General features: G+C 36.7%; 1 protein-coding gene across 1 annotated transcript in view; it reads right to left on the bottom strand.

Moving 5' to 3' along the window:
- Window positions 1-21,760, bottom strand: part of LOC306863239 (piezo-type mechanosensitive ion channel component 2-like) — a 134,259-nt gene that overhangs the window by 4,547 nt on the left and 107,952 nt on the right. Inside the window, exons 30-50 of the mRNA XM_079406483.1 lie at window positions 21,302-21,391; window positions 20,731-20,852; window positions 19,734-19,805; window positions 18,946-19,049; window positions 16,539-16,659; window positions 15,214-15,282; window positions 14,226-14,392; window positions 12,901-13,082; window positions 10,732-10,890; window positions 9,334-9,615; window positions 8,210-8,468; window positions 7,113-7,295; window positions 6,578-6,809; window positions 4,841-4,961; window positions 4,593-4,740; window positions 3,482-3,696; window positions 2,642-2,800; window positions 2,045-2,192; window positions 1,260-1,448; window positions 841-933; window positions 566-735 (exon numbers count right to left, since the gene is read on the bottom strand). Coding sequence (XP_079262609.1) covers window positions 566-735; window positions 841-933; window positions 1,260-1,448; window positions 2,045-2,192; window positions 2,642-2,800; window positions 3,482-3,696; window positions 4,593-4,740; window positions 4,841-4,961; window positions 6,578-6,809; window positions 7,113-7,295; window positions 8,210-8,468; window positions 9,334-9,615; window positions 10,732-10,890; window positions 12,901-13,082; window positions 14,226-14,392; window positions 15,214-15,282; window positions 16,539-16,659; window positions 18,946-19,049; window positions 19,734-19,805; window positions 20,731-20,852; window positions 21,302-21,391 — 3,285 coding nt within the window. The remainder of the gene's footprint in view (window positions 1-565; window positions 736-840; window positions 934-1,259; window positions 1,449-2,044; window positions 2,193-2,641; window positions 2,801-3,481; window positions 3,697-4,592; window positions 4,741-4,840; window positions 4,962-6,577; window positions 6,810-7,112; window positions 7,296-8,209; window positions 8,469-9,333; window positions 9,616-10,731; window positions 10,891-12,900; window positions 13,083-14,225; window positions 14,393-15,213; window positions 15,283-16,538; window positions 16,660-18,945; window positions 19,050-19,733; window positions 19,806-20,730; window positions 20,853-21,301; window positions 21,392-21,760) is intronic.

Genomic DNA, 21,760 nt, shown 5'->3' with positions numbered 1-21,760 from the left:
AAACTGTATTTGCATTGCTTATCTCCATTAATGAGAGTGGAATATTTACTGAAATTACAAAAAAGTCATTACAGTAAGATCTGCACATTTCCTTTTTAAAATACTTTCAGTAATGCAGCGAGTCAGACAATTGTATTTACACTGCAATAAATATAGGCCTATCTGTTTCCACAAAAAATAGATGTTCACCTTATCAGCAAAACTGCATGCATTTAATTTGATTTGAATTGTTTAAAACAATTGAAATATTATTTGGCCAGTGTACAAGAATGAGATCAACTCTATTCTAAAATATATGTGAGAACTATTTTAAACCGTTTTGGTGTTAAACATGGTGTCACGTGGATGGGAATATGCATAGTAATGATATGCAGATGAGGTTATGCATAGTAAAACTAGGCGTTGTAAGCTCCATATATGGTGATTTCAGAGAGGAGACGGGGTGGAGATCCACGTACGCACAATCTTCCCCTGACTGGGATTTATAAAGGGATTTTTGCATAGGTTCTAGCTTTTTGTACACTTTTAGGATGAAATCCCCCCAGGTGATGCACTGGATCTGTACCTCTGGATGCTCCAGGACATGGTCACAGGAAACTGGTCCTCTTTGCTCAAGACGTCCATCAGGTTCTTCCTGCTGGGTGGGCTGATGGTCCAGAGAGAGTTTGAGCTTCCTTCCAGCTCGGCCACAGTCACGTCCTCTGCCGTATACGCCTCCAAGAACTGCAGTGCATTCTGGGAAGAGATGGTCCTACACTTAACACATTACACAAGCTCTAAAGAGCGGCGTGCTTCTAAAACAACACGCTTCTCCAAACCGTCACACTGAGAGTGACTTACAGGAATGTGTCTGTATGAATTCATGAAGCTTATGAAATCTCTGTCAGTGACGTCCTTCAGCTGATTCTGCTGTGCACTCATTGTGAAGATGGGCTAGAAAACACAGGCAAAACACAGACATGTGACCCTGCAGCACAAAAGCACGGGAATATTTGTAGAAATAGCCAACAATACATTGTATGAGTCAAAATGATTGATTTTACTTTTATGACAAAAATCATTAGGATATTAAGTAAAGATCATGTTCCATGAAGATATTTAGTAAATTTCCTTTTTTATTTATTTTCTGTGATGGAAATGGCCTTCCATAATTTAAAGTAATGACTTTTTGTTGTTGTTTTAATTTTAGCTTTAATTTCCCCTGATTTGAGTGGAGTTCTCGCAGACACGTCTCTATGAGCAGCAGTTTATCGCCGTACCTGAAAGCCGCCCAGCGTGATGGTGACAGACACATCTAGTGGTTTGTTGACAACTCCAGCCACAGATTTGACCAGAGACATGAAGAGCAGAGGAAACCAGACGATACAGATGAGCAGCATCACGATCATCCCTCCCATCCCATACTTCACTACCTTCTTCTTCTTCTGTCCTCGAGGCTGAGGATACCTCTGAAAACACACAAACACCCTGTAAATCCTGATTGCAAAACTCACGGAATGCATAGTTGATATAAAAAACTGGATGACTAGTAATTTCTTACTGTTAAATTCTGAAAGCGTTATAGGACCAAATACATCTGCATGTAATAACTTAGATCACTATCTAATACTTGACGGCTGCTCTGTCAATTCTTCGTCATCAGTTAGGAACCTAGGTGTGCTATTGGATAGCAATCTCTCCTTCAAAAGCCACGTTTCTGCATTTTAGAGAACTAAAACCAGAAATGTTAATCCATGACCTCGAGGCTAGATTATTGTAATGCTTTATTGGGTGGTTGCTCTGCATGCTTAATAAACAAACTCCAGCTGGTTCAAAATGCAGCAGCTAGAGTTCTTACTAGAACCAGGAAGTATGACCACATTAGCCTGGTTCTGTCAACACTGCACTGGCTCCTTATTAAACATCGTATACATTTTACACACATTATTGGCACACTATGACACAATCTGCATTGTAAAAAGCACTATATAAATAACGGTGACTTGACTCTGAATGCAGGTTTAACAAGCCGCTGATGGACAGACGCATTGGAAGCAAGTCTCACTTTCTCCGACTCCCTCCAGCACTTGAGCACAAAGATGTGAGCGTAGATGTCCTCCACACAGATCCAGCTGGACAGACTGAGCGTGGTGTCGGTCCAAACCCAGTCCATCACCGCCCGCAGCTCCGTCAGGAACGGCACCAACCGGAACCTGAGCATCGGTCAGAAAGATGAACTCATCAGGACTCCAGCGCTTCTGACACACCACAAACCAAGTATGGTATGGACTAAAATGTATTATACACATTATGTCTACAAAATCTACTGAAAGAAAATGTGCTTTCAAACAGAACAAATCCAGGCATTCTTTGGCATGAAATAATAAGAGGCTGGCATAACAGTGATTGTATGATGGGTAAGTGGACATGATATGAAATATAAATCTTATGTAACATTATAAATTACTTTACTGACACTTTTGCTCAATTTAATGCAAATATAATACATACTCACTCCAAATGTTGTATATGTATGTATATTAGTATTAATACATTTGTGGTCATCCACATGAAGAATGACTGTAATATGTTGTAAATCTCAGGATCAGAGTCTCTGAGGCTGAACACACTGTAACATATGGAGTCCAGCTTTGTTTCTTACCCTTGGAAGAGGAAGAGATTGACGTAGTTATAGCTCTTGGTGAGGAAGTTGCCCAGCACGCGGGTGGGGTAACCGCAGCGGATCTGATAGGCAGACAGACCAAAGTAGATGCACTTCACAAAGTACCAGAGCTGGGCAACTGTGTTCTGACTGAAACGCCTAGGAAATCAAATCCAGTCACATGTTAGATGACCTCCAGCTTCTTTAAAGGGATAGTTCACCCAAAAATTTAAATTCTGTCATTAATTACTCCCCCTCATGTCGTCCAAAACTTTAAGACCTTCGTTCACCTTCTGAACACAAAGATATATTATTTTTGATGCACTCTGAGAGCTCTCAGACCCTCCATAGACAGCAAGGATCTTAACACGATCAAGGCTCAGAAACGTAGCAAGACCATCGTTAAAATAATCCATGTGACATCAGGGGTTCAACCGTAATTTTACAAAGCTACCAGAATACTTTGTGTGCAAAGAAAACTAAAATAATGACTTTATTCAACAAATTGTCTCCTCCTCCTCACCCTATAGTGCCATTTTGGAGAGCATCACATGCATAACATTACGGTTGAACCCCTGATGTCACATGGATTATTTTAACGACGTCCTTACTATGTTTCTGAGCCTTGATCGTGTTAAGATCCTTGCTGTCTATGGAGGGTCAGAGAGCTCTCGGAGTGCATCAAAAATAATATATATATATCTTAATTTGTGTTCAGAAGGTGAACGAAGGTCTTACAGTTTTGAACGACATGAGAGGGAGTATTTAATGACAGAATTTAAATTTTTGGGTGAACTATCCCTTTAAACAGGATCAATAATGATATCATTCGTCATTTACCTCTCAGTGACTCCTGGGAGAATGAAGAACATCCAGAAGTGAATGCCGAAGACCAGGATGACCTGGAAGATGACCTTCCCCATCACGGTCTTCCTCAGGTAAAGCGCACGGTCCACCACCATGGTGCCAAACTGGATCAGCACCATCACCAGAAACGCCTCGGGAACCTGGTCCTCTGACAGAGAGGAAGTGATGTCAGCCGCTGCAGAGTGTTTCTGTGGAGAAACCAGTTTCACTTCAGTTTTACTGCACTTACATGGTTTAATAATTGCATTGTTCTTAAAGTTGGCATATAATGGAAATGCCATGCTATAGATCTTATTGTGAATGATGCACCCATGGATAGGTTTCATTTTTTTTTTTTATATTTTGAGTTTATGATCCCATCATTTAGTCTGATGGATAGAACAAATTTCGACACTTTGATGTCACAACATGGAACACAAAAATCTCTCATGACAAATGTAACTGATTTTTCAAACTGGATATTTTATATGAAAGGAATATTTCACCCAAAAATTATAATTTGATAAAAAATGTGCTCATCCTCAGGTCATCAGGTTTCTTCATCAGGTTTGTATAAATGTGTCTCTGCATCAGTGTCTCAGCAATGGATGCTCTGCAGTGAATGGGTGCCGTCAGAATGAGAGTCCAAACAGCTGATAAAAACATCACAATAATCCACACCACTCCAGTCCATCAGTTAACATCTGGAGAAGACAAAAGCTCAAACACATCCAGCATTAAGATGTTTTTAACTAAAATATTAGTCCATAATCCATAATAACGCTTCCTCCAGTGAAAAGTGTTCTGGTCTGAATCAGGAGAGAAATCTGCAGATCAAGCAGCGTTTACAAGACAAAACAGCTCTAAACTAATATGTGGCTGGATTTTGATGTGAGAGACAACAGGAGATGCACTTTTTCACTGGAGGAAGAGTTATTATGGATTATGGACTCATATTTCTTGATGGATGTGTTTCAGCTTTAGTCTTCTCCAGATGTTATCTGATGGACTGGAGTGGTGTGGATTATTGTGATGTTTTTATCAGCTGTTTGGTGAATTATTCCTGTAAACTGTCATGTGATTGAGCAGGTGAAGCTCTACAAACCCCGAAAGCCCAAAATCCGAAAACGATGATGATGAAGTCGACCGTGTCGGCCAGAAACATGAGCACGTAGACGTCGGTCACGGCGCTGTACTCCGGGTGGATCAGGTTATAGAAGAACTGCCGAATGGGAATGTAGATTTCCAGAATCCTGAAACAACACAAACCCAGCAGATTGAATAATATACAGAAATAATACGATGATTTAACTTCCTTTTCAAATAAATGAGTGAGGTGAGCGGGAGTCTCACGTTTTGATAGTGAACCGCTTTGCTTTGATCAGCTGTTCTCTGAGCTTCTCTATAACGAGCTCCTTGCGGCTCTTCTGTTGAGCGCTCAATGAACGCACACTCGTCCTCGTGCCGCTGCTGCCTGTGAACACACACATCCAGAGCCAAGATCAGGGATCAACGGTGCTTTTGAGACTAAAAATAGATGTGTGTGAACTGTCAGAGATGCAAACAGGTAAGGGGGAAAAAGGTGAGAACAGTGCGCGGACTGGGGGCATGCTCCACACGGAGCTTCTTTTAAAGATATTTATTTACATGCTGTTTTGTAGTTACTTTAGGTTTTTGTTAGTATCGTATATGTCCAAAACTGTTATTTTTCACACATAAAAAAAAATAAAAATAACATCTTGTTGCAACATTTTACAAAAATCAAGATATTTGAATATATTTGGTCAAAATCCCATGTTATAAAGATGAAGTGCTATGCAGGCTATTTAAGACACTATTGGCTGATTAGACCGTAATGCTCTCTCTCTTCACTGTTTCCACATCTCAGACCTCAAATACATAAAATATTACCCTTTTTAGACATAGTTTTTGAAGTAAAGAGTAACGAAAATACTATACAAAACTTAGTGAAATAACCAGTTCTTATTTATCCTTGTAAGACCCCCTCCCCTCCGCTCATAAAACACTTTCTCATTAGATCTAAGCAAATCTCACAGCTGACCTATTCTGATCTCAAAAAAGTCCTTCAGAGTTGTCACTGAAAGGTGAGGAGTTTGCATCTATGACTGTGAAACCTATCAAAGTATCTGCGGGTTTTTAAAATGTCTTAACTTTAATCACCATTCTTAAATTTAAGGTGAAAAAAACATGATTTATTATACAGCCAAATGTGATTAGTAACTTCAGGCTCTGATTTCATTAAATAAACGTGAGCGCTGAATATTCACCGTCAAATCGCAGTGCTGTTGAGTGGTTTACAGGCTTGCTGTTTCAATCAATCAATGCAATGCATTTATTCCATTTATGCTTATGAACAACTGCCGAATCTAGCATTTAATTTAACGTACTGTAAACCCTAGTAGCTTCTGTCTGAGCAAACGTTTTTTAATACATTCAATATAAAGATTTTACTAGCATCGACACTGTGATAATATGTTTATAACAGTGGTATACAATTACACAATTATTAAACAGTTTGTATCCCGACTGTATACAGAATTATTTTTTGTTATATTTTTTTTTCTCTTTTTTTATGTGCTCCTGTGCTCGTTGGGAAAAACTAAGCCTGAGAAATTCCTGAAGATGCATTTATTGTTGTTCAGCAAATTTTCACAGCCAAAATCTGGCATTTCATGTAAGGGTGAAATATTTCCCCAAACAGATTTTGCATCAGCTTCAGCTGGTCATGCAAATTTATGATTTTTTTTTTTTTTACTGACAAATAGCAACGTCTACCCATTAAAAATTTAGAACTTGACATAAATAGAAATTACTAAAATCTTAGAAAGCAATGTACATTTTTTAAAATATTTTTTTAATAAGAATTAAAAGAAGAAATATCATCACAACCTGATTTTGAGCAGTTTTAGCTTATTTTAAAGTTTTGTCTTGTTTTAAATAATTTTATGTCATCTTGAGGCTCACTTGGAAGTTTCTGGTTAGGAACCACTGCAATTAGACCTATTGGCCTGGCAAATTTAGCAAATGTAAGCACACATTCAGACATCTGAGCATAGAGCAGAAGCACACCTGCTTTGGATCGGGCCGAGCGCTGTGAGATGCTGGAGCTCTGCCGCCGGACCGCGGAGCTGCTGTGGAGGGGTTTTCTGGGCAGACGGACGTGTGTGGAGACGGGTGAGAGGTCAGCGGTGCTCTTCTCCGGCCGGGACTGAGCTTTCTCTTCGCTGTCTGAGTCAGTGTGCTGAGAGATCGTAGTCTGACCTCCTGACCTGGGCTCATCTTCATCCCACAGACCGTAGCACTGAGGAAGAAGAGGGCTTTCACCTTTCCTGCTCACTTAACCCATTCAATCCCACAATAGTGACCGTAAAGAAGGTTTTCATTTATAACGCTCTAAAAATGTCACTGACTGGTGTTTAGTGCATTTTCTGCAAATATGGAAAAAATAATGTGTCTCAATTAAATATGTGCAGTGTCATGTTTAAAAATAACTATTGATTATTTCAAAAGGTTATAATGACACATCATTTTGATATTTTCATGTCTGAGCAAAATGTGAGATTAAATGTTAAGACGTTACACAGATGGACGAGCGTCTCTCTACCTTCAGAATGGAGCGATGGAAGAAGAGCGCGAGGAGCTGGACCAGGTCGTAGTGGACGTAGCCCTCTTTCTTCTCCACACCGATGATGTTAGGCGGGTGGAAGGGCTTGGATTTGTCCAGCTCTATGCTCTGGTTAAATGGAAAGAAGCCAAACTGGAAGAAGTACTTGACCACTATGGTGACCTGCAGGTAGAAAATAAAAAAAGATTACTTTGAGAAAGATCAATGCCACATGTTAACTATCAGACTAAAGCACAAGTTATGTGACATTTTATTCAGATTAACCTCTATAGGTTATTTGTATGTGGTCAGCTGGTCTGTGTTAATTAACTAAGTACTCACTAATCAACTTCTTTTCTTAATTTTGGGGATCAACTTTTTATTGTCTATTAAATATAAACAAAAATAACATAATTGGAACAAACAATCAAGGAAGAAGGAATAACGGACACATTGCCAATAATTAGACAGTCAAACATGAAAGAATAAATAAATACATAAGCAAGAAGAAGAAGAAAAGGTTACACTATATAATCATTCCTTTACATAATCCAGTATATTATGTATATATAAATACACACATGCATGAATATATTTCAGAAAAAATATGTTTATTTATTTATAATATAAAATATATGAATATAGACATGTAAATATTTCAAAGTATATACTGTATGTGTGTGTATTTATATATACATAATAAATATACACAGAACACACACATATATTATGCAAACAAAAACTTTGATTTTGTCAGCGATTAATCGAGATAAATAGTTTTGCAGCACTAGGAAATTGTGAAATAAATGCGTTGCTCATTGTTAATAAATGTTAGATATTTATAATGTAATCCAAAACCTGGTTACACGTTATTCTAAGGTGTCCTTGGTGCAGTACAATTATACAATTAAGTACGGAGTAATATTAATTAACAACATGCACTTACTGTAGTGTTTGTGATTCTGCATAATTTACTGTTATTACTATAGTGAGTGCATTAACACATGTAACAAGGACACTGTATATTAGTTTGACCCAACACGTATCACTGAGACACCTGACTATCAAAGCTCAATCTGCGGTCTGAGACGCGATACCTCCGTGTAGACGATGGCCGTCATCCAGAAGCATTTGCTGGGCCGGGGAACCGACAGCATGGCCCAGAGGAAGATGAGGATGGGCAGCACCAGCGTGGCCACCGATGCGGAGATCATGTGGTTGAGGATGATGACCAGGTAACACACCATCTCAGAGTGAGCCACCAGCATGTTATAGAGAGCGTAGCAGAGCTGGAGGAACTGCGGCTGAGAGCGGTAGAAATGCTCAGACGCCTCCAGCTCCTCGTCATAGAACATCCTGAAGGAGAAGAGCATCACATGGGTCTCAGCGTGGACTGTTGCTCAGTATAGAAAACTGTTAGAATGCACTTTTGAAGTGTACTTTCACATAAAGGGAGACTTGTCACACTTTTTAATTTCTAATATATATATTTTTTATATTTCTAAGGTTTGTATTTATTTATTTATTTGTTTATTAATTTAATTTAAATTTTTCACAAAAGTATACATAATTAAAGTCTTGGCCACAAAAGGCTTTTGAACATTTTCTTTTGTTGTCACAATGGGAACCAGCTGTTTACGGATATTGATTTGGAGCAATACATGTAAAAAAAAAAAAACTCCACATGACATAAATACCCTTGTTTTAAAAACATAATTGAACCAATTGGACCTTCAAATATTATATTTACTGTTAAAGATTTATTTATAATAATTGTAAGTATTGTTGGAAATACTAATGCATAATGTGTTGCAACACATGAATCAAATGTTATATGATTGTATTTTTACATAAACTACTGTTCAACAGTTTGGGGTCAGTAATTAGTTTTTTATACTTTTATTCAGTGAGGACACATTAAATTGAACAAAAGTAACAGTAAACATTTATAGATTTCTATTTCAAATAAATGCTGTTCTTCTGAACTTTCTATTCATCTGTGAATCCTGAAAAATAAAATGCATCACAGTTTCCACAAAAAATATTGTGCAGCACACAAAAAAAATGCAACCTTGGAGACTTATTTAAAAAACATGAAAAATCTTACCAATCCAAAACTATTGAATGATAATGCTTTTGAAAAGAAGAATAACCTATTTTGTGCACACAGTGTAGAAGTCTCACATCAGTGTTTAATTGCGGTCACATGACGTGTGGTCACCTGCTCTGCAGCAGCTCGCTGGCGGTCAGCTGATGGCTCGTTGAGAGCAGAGTGTCGGCGCTCCTCTCATCGTCAGGGGTTTGTATCCTCAGCCTCCTGCCCTCGGTGCGTCCCGCTGAGTCCAGGCCCGTGGCTTTGCTGTACGAGGGAGGGATGTCCACGGCTCCTGGAGGCGGCAGCTCTGAGGTGCTGCTCCAGAGTTTGTCTGGATGCTCGGGAAGCTCTCTCTGGCTCTCGGTCTCCTCGACGGTGTCGCTGGTGCCCTGCCTCGAGTACAGCTCACTGCCAGAGGAACACACACAACACAGGTCACTCAGAAACAGCGAGGTTGTGATTCATGTGAATAACCACAAGAGGGAAGCACCATCCCACTTCACCCAAAAGTGTGCCCTGAAGGCGTCCAGAATGGACCACTAGCATAAAACACAGCATACCGCCACCTGTTTATTTATAGCACTGTGAAACAGCAATATACAGAAATAAACATTTAAGACAGACATTGTTGTTGTCACATGACCTCATGCACTGCAAGTCGAACTCATTACACAAAGAAAATGTCCTTATACATCTTGTAATATTTTAATATGAATATCTTTTCATCTTTATGTAAACCCCAGCATTGCTTCATGAATGAGAAATTAAATAGTCTATTAGATTGAGATTTTTCCCCCACTCACAATTGAGTTTATATCTTACCATTCTAACTTTTTCTTGTGTGTCCAGACTAAAACTGAACTAAAAATCACAATTATTATAACTCATAAATATGATATATAAACTGTGATATGTGATATACTGGAAAAGACAGTATTTTAAGATGTAAACTTGGTTTTTTTGGGGGGGGGGGGGTTGATATAAAAAGTAGCAATTAATCTTATTTTTATTCTGTGGCAGAAACAGACAATAGAATTGTGAGAAACTCAGGTCAGAATTCAGATTTTTTTTTTCTCACAATTTTGTATCTCGCAATTCTGAACTTTTTCAGAAATGCAAGAAACAAAGTCCAAATAGTAAGATAAAAAGTTGCAATTACATTTTTTATTTTTGTTATTCAAACTGTGGGATACATTAACAGCACCTTATCAAACAGCACAGATTAATAACAGACTGATCCACCATGCATTACGAATCTAATTTGTGTGGCGTTGTGACTGAACTGACTCTGAATATCTGTGTCAAGAGGCATTGTGCTTTGGCTGTGTGTGAGCAGAAGGTTCTGGAAACACTGTCTGTCTGTCATCACAGGTCTACAGTAACCATCCACAGCTGTGTGTGTGTGTGTGTTAACGCTCAGGACAGATTCGTTTACACACACATAGAGTCACCTGCCTCCTAACAGGTAATGACAGAACGCCCGGAGCTGTAATTACACAGAAACACAGAGCGGATGGTGGATACCTCGACGCTGCGCTGTCTGCAGATGACGTCTGCACATCTACACTAGGCAGACGGCAGAGTCTGGGTCGAGCTCGCTGGCTGGTTTTGAGAACGCGCTCGCTGGTTTCTTCAGGCTGGTCCAGGGTGGACTCATACAGCACAGTGGACTCTGTGTACACACTACAGAAAACACACAGACAAAACCAGATTCATGATCCACTTACAATAAATAGCATGTCATTAGCGTGTTTTGTTTAATACGGTACCTTTCAGGTGTCATGAAAACACGATGGTGTAAGAATATGGTAATAAAGTGCAAAAACTGAGCAGGGAATTACTATGGCTTTACTGTGGTAACATGGTATTATTATATGGTAACATGGTACATTATTTGTAAACAGCATGGTATATAAATACAGTAATCGAACGTTACCGTGGTATATCAAAGTACAAGAAGTAATATATAATTACTACAGTTTAATACAGTTTGTTATTGTGACATTACCATATTTTCAGACACAGATACAGTGACAACAACAATGTAGCAGACAGTACTTTGATATACAGATACATTACCGTTCAAAATTAAGTATTACGTTTTTTTTTTTTATTTTTTATAAATGAACACTTTTTTTAATCAAGGATGCATTAAATTTATCAAAAGTGACAGTAAAGACATTTATAATGTTCAAAAAATGTATATTTCAAATAAATGCTGTTTTTGTAACTTTCTATTTATCTGTGAATCCTGATAATAATGAGAAATGTTTGTTGAGCAGTAAATCAGTATATTATTATGATTTCTGAAGATCATGTGACACTGAAGACTGGAGTAATGATGCTGAAAATACAGATTTGATCACAGAAATAAATTACAGTTTAATATAGATTCACATAGAAAACAGCCGTTTTAAATTTTAATAATATTTCACTATTTTTATTGTATTTTTGATCAATAAATGCAGCCTTGGTGAGCAGAAAAGCAACAGTGAGCAGTGTAAATATGGTAATCAGGACCACAGAATACGTAATCATGCTGTTATGTTTTATACCACCAACTGAGTTTGGCCAAATTTAGACAGCATGTTTAGCCATGTTTGTTTTTTAAACTAGCAGAGGAATCTGAAGATTTGGTGTCGGTGACCTGGTGAGACAGAAGGGTGTTGCTGAAATCTGGCACGCTGAAGCCTTATCTGCAGTGTGTGCCTTACACTGGGTGTAGCGAGAGGCAAAATAAGTCATCCTGCTAAATAACAGGCTGCTACACTGAACTAGGCTGCTCATTTGATGAGAACAGTGTCTGATTTACAGTCACTAAACAAGCTGATATTCAAAGGAAAGTGCTGCTCAGGTCATCATTTTATACACAAGGCTTTTTTACTAGTAGACATCTAGTCCTAACTCGGTCTTGTGCAGACCATCACTGTTTTGAGAATCCTCTTCAAGCTACTTTGAGTGAAGAAAAATAAAATCACTCACTGATCTGTTGTCACTTTAATAAGGATTAATCTATATTTTATTTATAAAAAGAAAACTAGTGTCATTTTACATTTGATTACATTTCATTTCAATGTCTGTACCTGAATGTATTTGTGCTGCTTTTATTGCTGATTGTTCACGTGTCTTGAATAACGTTTGGCATCTATATTAGTTATTCTAGTTGGTTTTGCTGTGGTATATTTGGTATAAACCATATGCAAGTGATGATTGCTGTTCATGGCATTCAGCTGCAACAGAATGCTTTGCTAAAAAAGACAAATAATATATATGTTTCATATCTAAAAATCTGACTTGTTTTTTTTTTTGCACTGTATTGGAAATGAAAATGGTAATCATTAAGAATCTGAATAAATAAGCAGAATCTGCTAAAATTCAAACAATACTCAACTGAGCCTTTACTAAACACAACCTCTGTCATACTTCAGCTCCCAATACACTTCATTTCTGCAGATAGATTTAATGGAAGACATTTCTCCTGGTTAAGAAAACAACATTTCTCCTGGTTAAGAGTGGTTTTCTTGGAGGTAAATCAACTCTGAGATAAGCGGGACTTTCTGGACATTGGGAGTATCTGTCTGGATCAAGCTGAAAATAACAACTGAATTACATATGCATAAATTAGATTTTCTTTCCATCCATTGTCCATGTCTCCAACAGAGATCTAGAACGCGTTGAGTGGAGTTTCCTCACCTGGACAGGTTTTCTCGAGAGAGATCGGACTCTTCGCCGTCCGTCCTGTAAGCCTGGCTCCGCAGAGGGCTGAAGTCCGAGTACTCGTCCTCAGTCCGGTCCAGGATGGACTCAGCGGACGCTGGCCTGCACATCTGCCTCTGGTAGTACGTGTGGATGCTGTCCCGTGAAGGAATGTTCCCCTGCAGGGCAGCAGACGAGGTGTTAAACCTCAAGGTTTACAGTTCAGTCCGTTCCAAGCATGATGCTCGTTATTCATGTGAAGTGTAACTGCAGCATTGGTGCTAATACTGATTCCATGAAGTCCGTTGAGATTCAATGACTCTTGTTATTTTAGTATTATTTATATACTGTTATTACATGGCTCTCAGTAATGCTTGATTCTGATTGGTCAGTCGTGACATTCCAAGGTCATTTATTCGCAAACTCAGCTGCCGCCATCTTCGCTATCGACAGTATTTACCGTAAAAAGGAATCAGACTTAAAATTATTTTGCAATGACAACCAGCTGGAAGTATATTATCCTTTACTTTTATTACTTAGTAATATTTTTAATTAGCTTTTATTTATTTTTTTAGCTTTCATTTAAAATTTTAGTAATGTTGTTATTTGCTTTTGTAATTTTTATAATTTTTTATTATATTTTTATAAATATATCTTTACATTTATTTCGGTTTTAGTCATTTTACTTGTTACTTCAATTTATAACAGTAAGTTGCTAGTGCAATATATCATTTTATTTAGATATGAATTCTTTAGTATTTTAAGTTTTTCATCTAATATTTACTTTATTTAATTTTAATATTTAATTTTAACTGAATTACCAAAAATGATTTGTTTCCCAAGTATGGATATATCCACACTTGAATGAGAAGCTAATTTCAATTAAATATCTTAAAGCTTAAAATGTATCGTGAAAAAGGTATTTATTCATTTTAAAATTATAGATTATATTTTAATATGTTTTTTTAAATTACTTTATTACAATGATTTTTCACATTAGATTTCAATTATTTTTCTAATAATAAAATCACAGTTTTATTAATATTTTGCATGCCATTTATAAACACTGGCATGTTAACAAAATCTGCATTGTTAAATTATTACATCACTACATAATGCAATAAAGTTTCTTAATTTTAAGTTGTTGCTAAAAGCTACAAAACATAAGTAAAAAACTATTAACAAAAAATAAAAAGACATAACATAAATAGGAAAAAAACATAGATCATGTGTCACATGCAGCCAATAACACATGATAAAATACAAATGCAGATGCAGGCCAATCAGCAGCACTCTAGAGTGATTTCTCATGCCAGCACTACCTTCTTGACCTCATGAGTGAGCATGCAGCGCTCGATGCGCAGGACGGTGGAGATATCGATGTGCTCCTGGCCGATGGAGTTGAGCCAGGCGGTGAAACTGTCCAGCAGGGCCAGGAAAAGCACCCAGGAGAACTTCACGATGTTAAACACCCGCTTCAGGATGTTATCTGGAGTGGAGAGATACAGCTGAGGTCAAAAGTTTACATCCCCCTTTCAGAATCTGCTAAATGTTATTTAAAATAAGAGGGATCATACAAAATGCATGTTATTGTTTATTTAGTACTGACCTGAATATTTCACATAAAAGATGTTTACATATCAAGTTCAAGTTCAAGTTCAAGTCAGCTTTATTGTCAATTCCAATATAGTCCACAAGAGAAAATAATAGTTGAACTGATAAAAATGACCCCGTTCAAAAGTTTACATCCCCTTGATTCTTTGTTACCTGAATGACCCACAGCTGTTTTGTGTTTAATGATAGTGGTTCATGAGTCCCTTGTTTGTCCTGAACACTTAAACTGCCTGCTGTTCTTCAGAAAAATCCTTCAGCTCCCACAAATTCTTTGGTTTTCCAGCATTTTTGTGTATTTGAACCCTTTCCAACAATGACTCTAGATTTTGAGATTCATCTTCCCACACTGAGGACAACTGAGGGACTCATATGCAACTATTACAGAAGGTTCAAACGCTCACAAATACTCCAGAAGGAAAAACCATGCATTAAGAGCCGGGGTTGAAAACTTTTTGAATTTGAAGATCAGGGTAAATTTAACTTATTTTGTCTTCTGGGAAACATGTAAGTATCTTCTGTAGCTTCTGAAGGGCAGTACTAAATGAAACAAAATAAGATATTTAGGCAAAATAAGAAAAATTAACACTTCCATTCTGTTCAAAAGTTTTCACCCCTTTTTGACCTCAACTGTAAGCATACTGATGCATATGGAGATTGTAACTCTTAATATAAAGAGGCTTTTGAAGTTGGTCTCACCTGGAGCTTCAGATACCTCCTCCTCTGTAACACCTTCCTCCTGATCTCCTTCCTCAATGGACACATGCACTGCAGATGATGAAAAATAATTAGTGTTATTACAATGTAATAAGCACATGATAACTATTTACCCTGATTTGTTACTAGGGATGCATGATTTCTGAATAAATTAAGCAGTATCGATGTCATAAAATCACAAGTCTGTTTTGATTTAAAGGTCAGAAGATATAGCTTACATGAATAAAAATCACAAACATGACACTTGTCAATTAAATAATTTGATATATACAAATTTATTCGTAATATTTAATATATATTTTTAAAACAGATTATGAAAACTTAAATATAAGGAGCTGTAAAAGATTTTTAGAATTTGTACAGCTCTTTTGCTTTAGACCATCATTAATGTGAAATCCACAAATGAAATGTTAAGGTTTCACCTGCATCTGTCTGAGGAAAAAAACACAACAAAAAAGCACAGCAGAGATTGATTTTATAAGTTATTTTCAAGGCTTTCAATGTACCCATTAAAAATAACTTTAATAAAGTTTATTACTTCTAACAAATAAGTTTTTGCTCAAAACTAACCAAAATTAAAAATAATTTGTGTATAATTTCCACACAGGAGAGACTTGGTGTTGTTTGATAGATGATTTGAAAAAAACTATCAGCATATCAGATAATGTCAAAAATCTAATATCGTGCACCTATTTGTTACACTAATGTATCAGTTTTTCAGTCAAGACACATTTTCAAAATGTGAGTGTGCTAGGCAAGCTATTTATAAAAAAAAAAATTAACTGAATGTTTTATTGGCTCTAGCTGGCTCCTGGATCTGGCGAGAGGGTTGAAACCCTGTCCAATCATCATATGGGATGAATTGACCGTAGCAAATGTAACACGGCCCTCTTCATCTCTCAGACCCAAGAATGCTGGGCCTGGAAGCCGCTCGCCAGGAGAGCGCTGGCAGAGCGAGCCTCCATATACAGACTGCAGCAGAGGGGTTTAATGAGGGGCTTGATGTTCCCTAGAGTCACACTTGTGTTTACAAAATTACTATTAATGACCCGAGCATGTCTTTCTGAGAAACACAGAGCTATAGAACAGGGCTGGACATCCATCCATCCATCATCTATCTATCTGTCTGTCTGTCTATCAATATATCTATCTATCTATCATCCATCTGTCTGACTATATATTTGTACGTTGTCTGTCCATCCATCCATCCATCCATCCATCCATCCATCCATCCATCCATCCATCCACCCATCCCCCTGATTGCAGAGGAAGAGTATAATTGGTTTAAAATCGATGTATAGTTGTACCTTCCTTCTGGTCCTTCTTGTTCGTGCTGCGCTCTGTGTATCTTTGCCAGAATCGCCGTCTTTCCTTACTTCGCTCTTTCATGGCAGTTTTTGAGTCCGTTATCCAGGCATGATACACAAACTGAGAAGCAGAGGGTCCCATTAGACAAAGAATGGACAAGTAGGATAGTGAGCTGCTTTTGGGCTGGGTGTTTATAAGCCACATCTTATTTCTTTCTAACTACAGTGGTATTTTGAACCAGTCTTTGAGCCCAATTTAATTGCCCCTCTAGTTAAAAACAAAGAGTCTTATACACATGCAGGGTATAAACTTGCACACTGTTCCAGTCCAGAACCAGCCTTTAGCTGAGCCGGCAAAACACACTGTTTTAGGAAAAGCGTCAGATATTCCTGTCAATCAAAGACACCGACACAATACACAAGACAGGAAACCAGCTTTAGGGGATGTTTTGCTCCAAAGGACAGACGTTCTGATTGTGGTGTCAGGTCTCGTCCAAAAAAAGAATGATTACACTGTTCACAAAGGAGAAAAACACAGCCTTTGTTTTACTGGCACAACCAAACCCCAGAAAAACATCTGCAACTCACATGCATCAAGGGCTGGATGATAAAGCTAAAAATATTATATCTTCATATTTTCAGACATCCTTTTATTCCTATCTGTCTATCTGTCTGTCTGTCTGTCTGTCTGTCTGTCTATCCATCCATCCATCTGTCTGATTCAGGTACACTGCTTTTCTAAATTTGGGATCAGTATGTTTTTTAATGTTTTTAAAATAAGTTTCTTCTGCTCATCAAGGCTTTATCTATTTGATAAAAAATACAGAAAAAAATTATTTTGTGAAATATTATTGCAATTTAAAATAATAGTTTTCTATTTTAATTTCTATTTTTTTAGTTTTATACTTTAAACTGTAATTTATTTCTGTACTTTTTTCAGGATTAATTGATAAATAAAAAAGTTAAAAAGAACGGTGTTTATTCAAAAAAAAAAAGAAAAGAAAATTGTGTTACATTATAGACTACTATTAAAAAATATATATTTCTTCTTTTTTTTTTTAAAGAAATGAATAATTTTATTCAGCAAGGATGTGTTAAATGGTTAAAAAAGGGATAGTAAAGACTTAAATTGTTAGAAAAGATTTCCATTTTGAAATAAAATTAAGCAACCAAACAGTTTCAACATTGAAAATAAATCAGTATATTATAATGATTTCTGAAGATCATGTGACACTGAAGACTGGAGTAATGATGCTGGAAATACAGCTGCAGATCACAGAAATACATTACAGTTTAAAGTACATTAAAATAGGAAACCAATATTAGAAATTGCAATAATATTTCACAATATTACAGTTTTTTTCTGTATTTTTGATCAAATACCCTTGATAAGAGACTCTTAACATTAACATCTTACCGATCCCAGACTTTTGAGCGGCAGTGTATATTCCCACACACACACACACACACACACACACACACACACACACACAACGAAACTGAATCATTTTAATTTACATGAACCAATATAACATAAAGGAACTGCTGAACCAGAGTTCAGAATCAAGATATTAATATGGACGGTGTTCTAATTTTAAAAAGTTTTAGAAATTAATCAAACTTACCAATTCTAGAATGTTTAAATCAGCTATTAAAACATCTTCACGCTTTCATACTAGCTTAGTAAAACTCTCGTAATGGCAACATTATCTCAAATATATCATGAATAGTTAATAAATCACCCAGCCCTGCATGCTATTGCAATCGACTGCATAATACACTGCATTTCCTTGGCATGCAATGCACCGTATCCGCTCTGTTTACACCGATGATTGACGTGCAACTGTAATAATCAGCCATTTCGGCTCTGTTTGCTCTCCAGTTACAAGTGCGTGCCACAAATGCATGTATATTGTGCAACTGGGGAGCAGGAAAATGCAGCGGAGCACAACGGCCATCGATGCTCGTAGAGGACAGAGCTGACACATACGATAGCATACAGGAAGAGAGGAGATATATCAGGCATTGTGAAGTACCTTGGCTGCCCTGATTACATACTGCAGTACAGTTTTGGGCAGTTTAATGACAGACTTTGGTAAAGCCAGCAAAGCAGAGGCAAACTTTCGGATAGCTCTCTACAAGAGAGGACAGAGCAGGGATGGGTTAGTCAGGGCGCTAGTGCTGTTACCGCTCTTCCACGCAGGGAGCGAGCGATTAGTGCTCGGATAAATAATCAAACATTGTTAAGTGCTGAGGGAACAAAAAAGAATACATTGAAACATTTTCATAACACAGAGCCATTTAGGTTAAACACAGTTTTGTGTGGGAACAACGCAATTAAGCACAGTTATACGACTTAGAAATGAGTGCGCTTGCAGTAAAGCACTGATGTTTCTGGGATATTTACCTGAAACGCTGATCTTTTGGGAGGTTCCTCATCCTTTTTGTCCTCGTCTTCCTCCTCTTCCTCACTATCTGTCTCAAATAAGTAATAATTGCCACTTCGGACCACTAAAAGAGACAACATATCACACATCACTTTTCTACTGAAAAAACATAAAAAAAACAATAATAAAATATAATAAAAAAAAATTATACAATTATAATAATATTGTTTTTAAATAAAACCATATATATATATATATATATATATATATATATATATATATATATATATATATATATATATATATATATATATACACACACACACACACAGAGTACACACACAATATATTATATAAACAAAAAGTTTTATTTTGGATGCGATTAATCGTGATTAATCATTGCCCAGCACTATATATATCATTTAATTTTTGAGGTAAAAACAGAAACAGATTGTGCTTAGATAATGAGTTCACATTGAGATCTCTGTCTTATGATTGCATATGTTGGTATTTTAGCAAATCTGAGCTCAATCTGAGACCTCCAGGTGGACATATTTGAGATTATTAGTTGTGTTTCTAGAGAAACACATTTGAGAAACAAGTCTCATTTTGCTCTTTATTTAATCTCACTGTTGTTTAGAAGAAACAGTTGAGACGTCAAAGAAATCTTATGATTTTCTCCTGTCAAATGTGAATCTGAGTTGCAATATTTATCTGAATGACATCAGATCAACATTGGGATCTTGTGAGATGAATATGAATAATTTTATTTCAGCAGCAAATGAAATAATGATCAGGAGACACTAACTGGATGCATGATCAACCCAAGGCTTCCACCATTGCTTTCTTTTGTCTTTCTTCTTCTCTTTGCTGCTCTCTCCTGTAATGCAGAGAAATGCTTCAGTGAACCCATCACACGCACACACAACACTCTTAAAAACATTAAAACCATTTCAAAGCTCTGGTATGTGCGTTCATGTGTTTTAGATTTGATTGCGATGCATTTAACACCGCAGTTAAACGCAGGCACTTGTGGAATTTACCAACCTTCAGTTCACTGACGCTGATGTTGGACTAAAGTGTGTTTCGACAAAGATTCAGTCAAACGTGTGAAGGACAACACTTTTTATTTTTTATTTATGTGAATTAAGTGTATTAGGAATATATTTTGAATATTCTCAGGAAACGGTGCCATGATTTACTAATATTGCAAAAAACTTGATACTGAAATATGTTTAGTGCAAATCTATTATTTGATAAATGTAATTATGTTTATTGTATAATGAGAAGTACTCAGTATTTAGTATGAACCATTCAAAGGTTTTGGGTCGGTCAGATTTTCAATTGTTTTTGAAAGAAGACTTTTCTGCTCACCAAGGCTGCATTTATTTGAGCAAAAATACAGTAAAAATATAAAAAAATATTAAATATTATTCCAATTAAAAATAGCAGTTTTCTATGTGAATATGTGTTAAACTGTAATTTATTTCTGTGATCAAAGCTGTATTTTCAGCATCATTACTCCAGTCTTCAGTGTCACATGATCTTCAGAAATCATAATAATATACTGATTTACTGCTCAACAAACATTTCTGATTATTATCAATGTTGAACACAGTTGTGCTGCACAATATTATTGTGGAAACTGTTATGTATTTTATTTTTCAGGATTCACAGATAAATAGAAAGTTCAAAAGAACAGCATTTATTTGAAATAGAAATCGTTTATACACTTTTGTTCAATTTAATGCATCACTGCTGAATAAAAGCATCAATTTCTTCAAAATGCTCTGATGTAAATATACCTTCATCCTCCTCCTCTTCCTCCTTGACTACTGAGTGATTTTCCCCACTTTCCTGCACTAAAGACAGCATCCTCTCTTTGCCTTTCTTAAACTTCTGCTGTCGGCTTTTGATGCGGTCCATCCTGAGAGAAACAGACAGAGGAAAACAGAGAAGAAGATGTTATTTTGATTCCTCAGTCTGCTTGCTTGAGCTGTTCCCTTGAACACAATTAGAGTATAATTGAAGATAAAGAGTCTTCATGTCGGGGCTTGTGTGGGTGTGCAGGAAGCAAAGAAAATAGGCTCGATCTTGGCAAGCCTGAGATACCCTGCAGATGTGACCTACTAACACACTGTTGCAACTCTTCTGGAAAACACTGGTTAAGCAGCGGCTCTCAGGAGCTAAAAATGCTGGATAAATGATAGGAAACACTGTGACAGAGAAAAAGCAATGTGCAGCAATCTGTGTGTCTCATTAATGTGTGTTCATGCATCAATCAGCGCATGATTTCATAGGACTGCGTGAAAAGGGAATACAGCAGCTGGCAGAGAACAATGAAACATTGTGAGTCTCGTCTCACACTGAACTCACTGTCTCTTCAGCAGGTCCATGGACTTCTTCTCTTCTTCTATTCTGGCCTTAACCGCCTTCACAATGGTCGCCTGAAACAACTCCGCTCCTCTGACGGACAAACAAAGAGGAACAGAGACACGAAACAAACAAACCACAGTCTGAATATGTCTGAATACGTCTGGAATGCTCTCATAACAAAATCATGACATTTTAAAATATGAAACTGCATCAAATGCACTCTCTGTAGTGCTTTCTGTCTAAATATTAATTTATCACTATCAGTTTTCGTAAATCTGTCATGTTTTCTTTTATTATGTGACAATTAAGAAGATATTTAGTGGACATTAAGTTAAAAATAACCCACAACATAATGTTAGATACAGGGTTATTATAGGCAAATAAAAGTAAAACTGTTTCTAAAATTAAAACCATTACAATAAATACATAAATAAATAAAAAAAATAATTAATAATAATA

The sequence above is a fragment of the Barbus barbus genome (genome assembly GCF_936440315.1).
Source record: "Barbus barbus genome assembly, chromosome: 44".
NCBI lineage: Eukaryota > Metazoa > Chordata > Actinopteri > Cypriniformes > Cyprinidae > Barbus > Barbus barbus.
The sequence above is the reverse complement of the archived record's forward strand: the minus strand, read 5'-3'. Positions and strand labels throughout refer to the sequence as shown.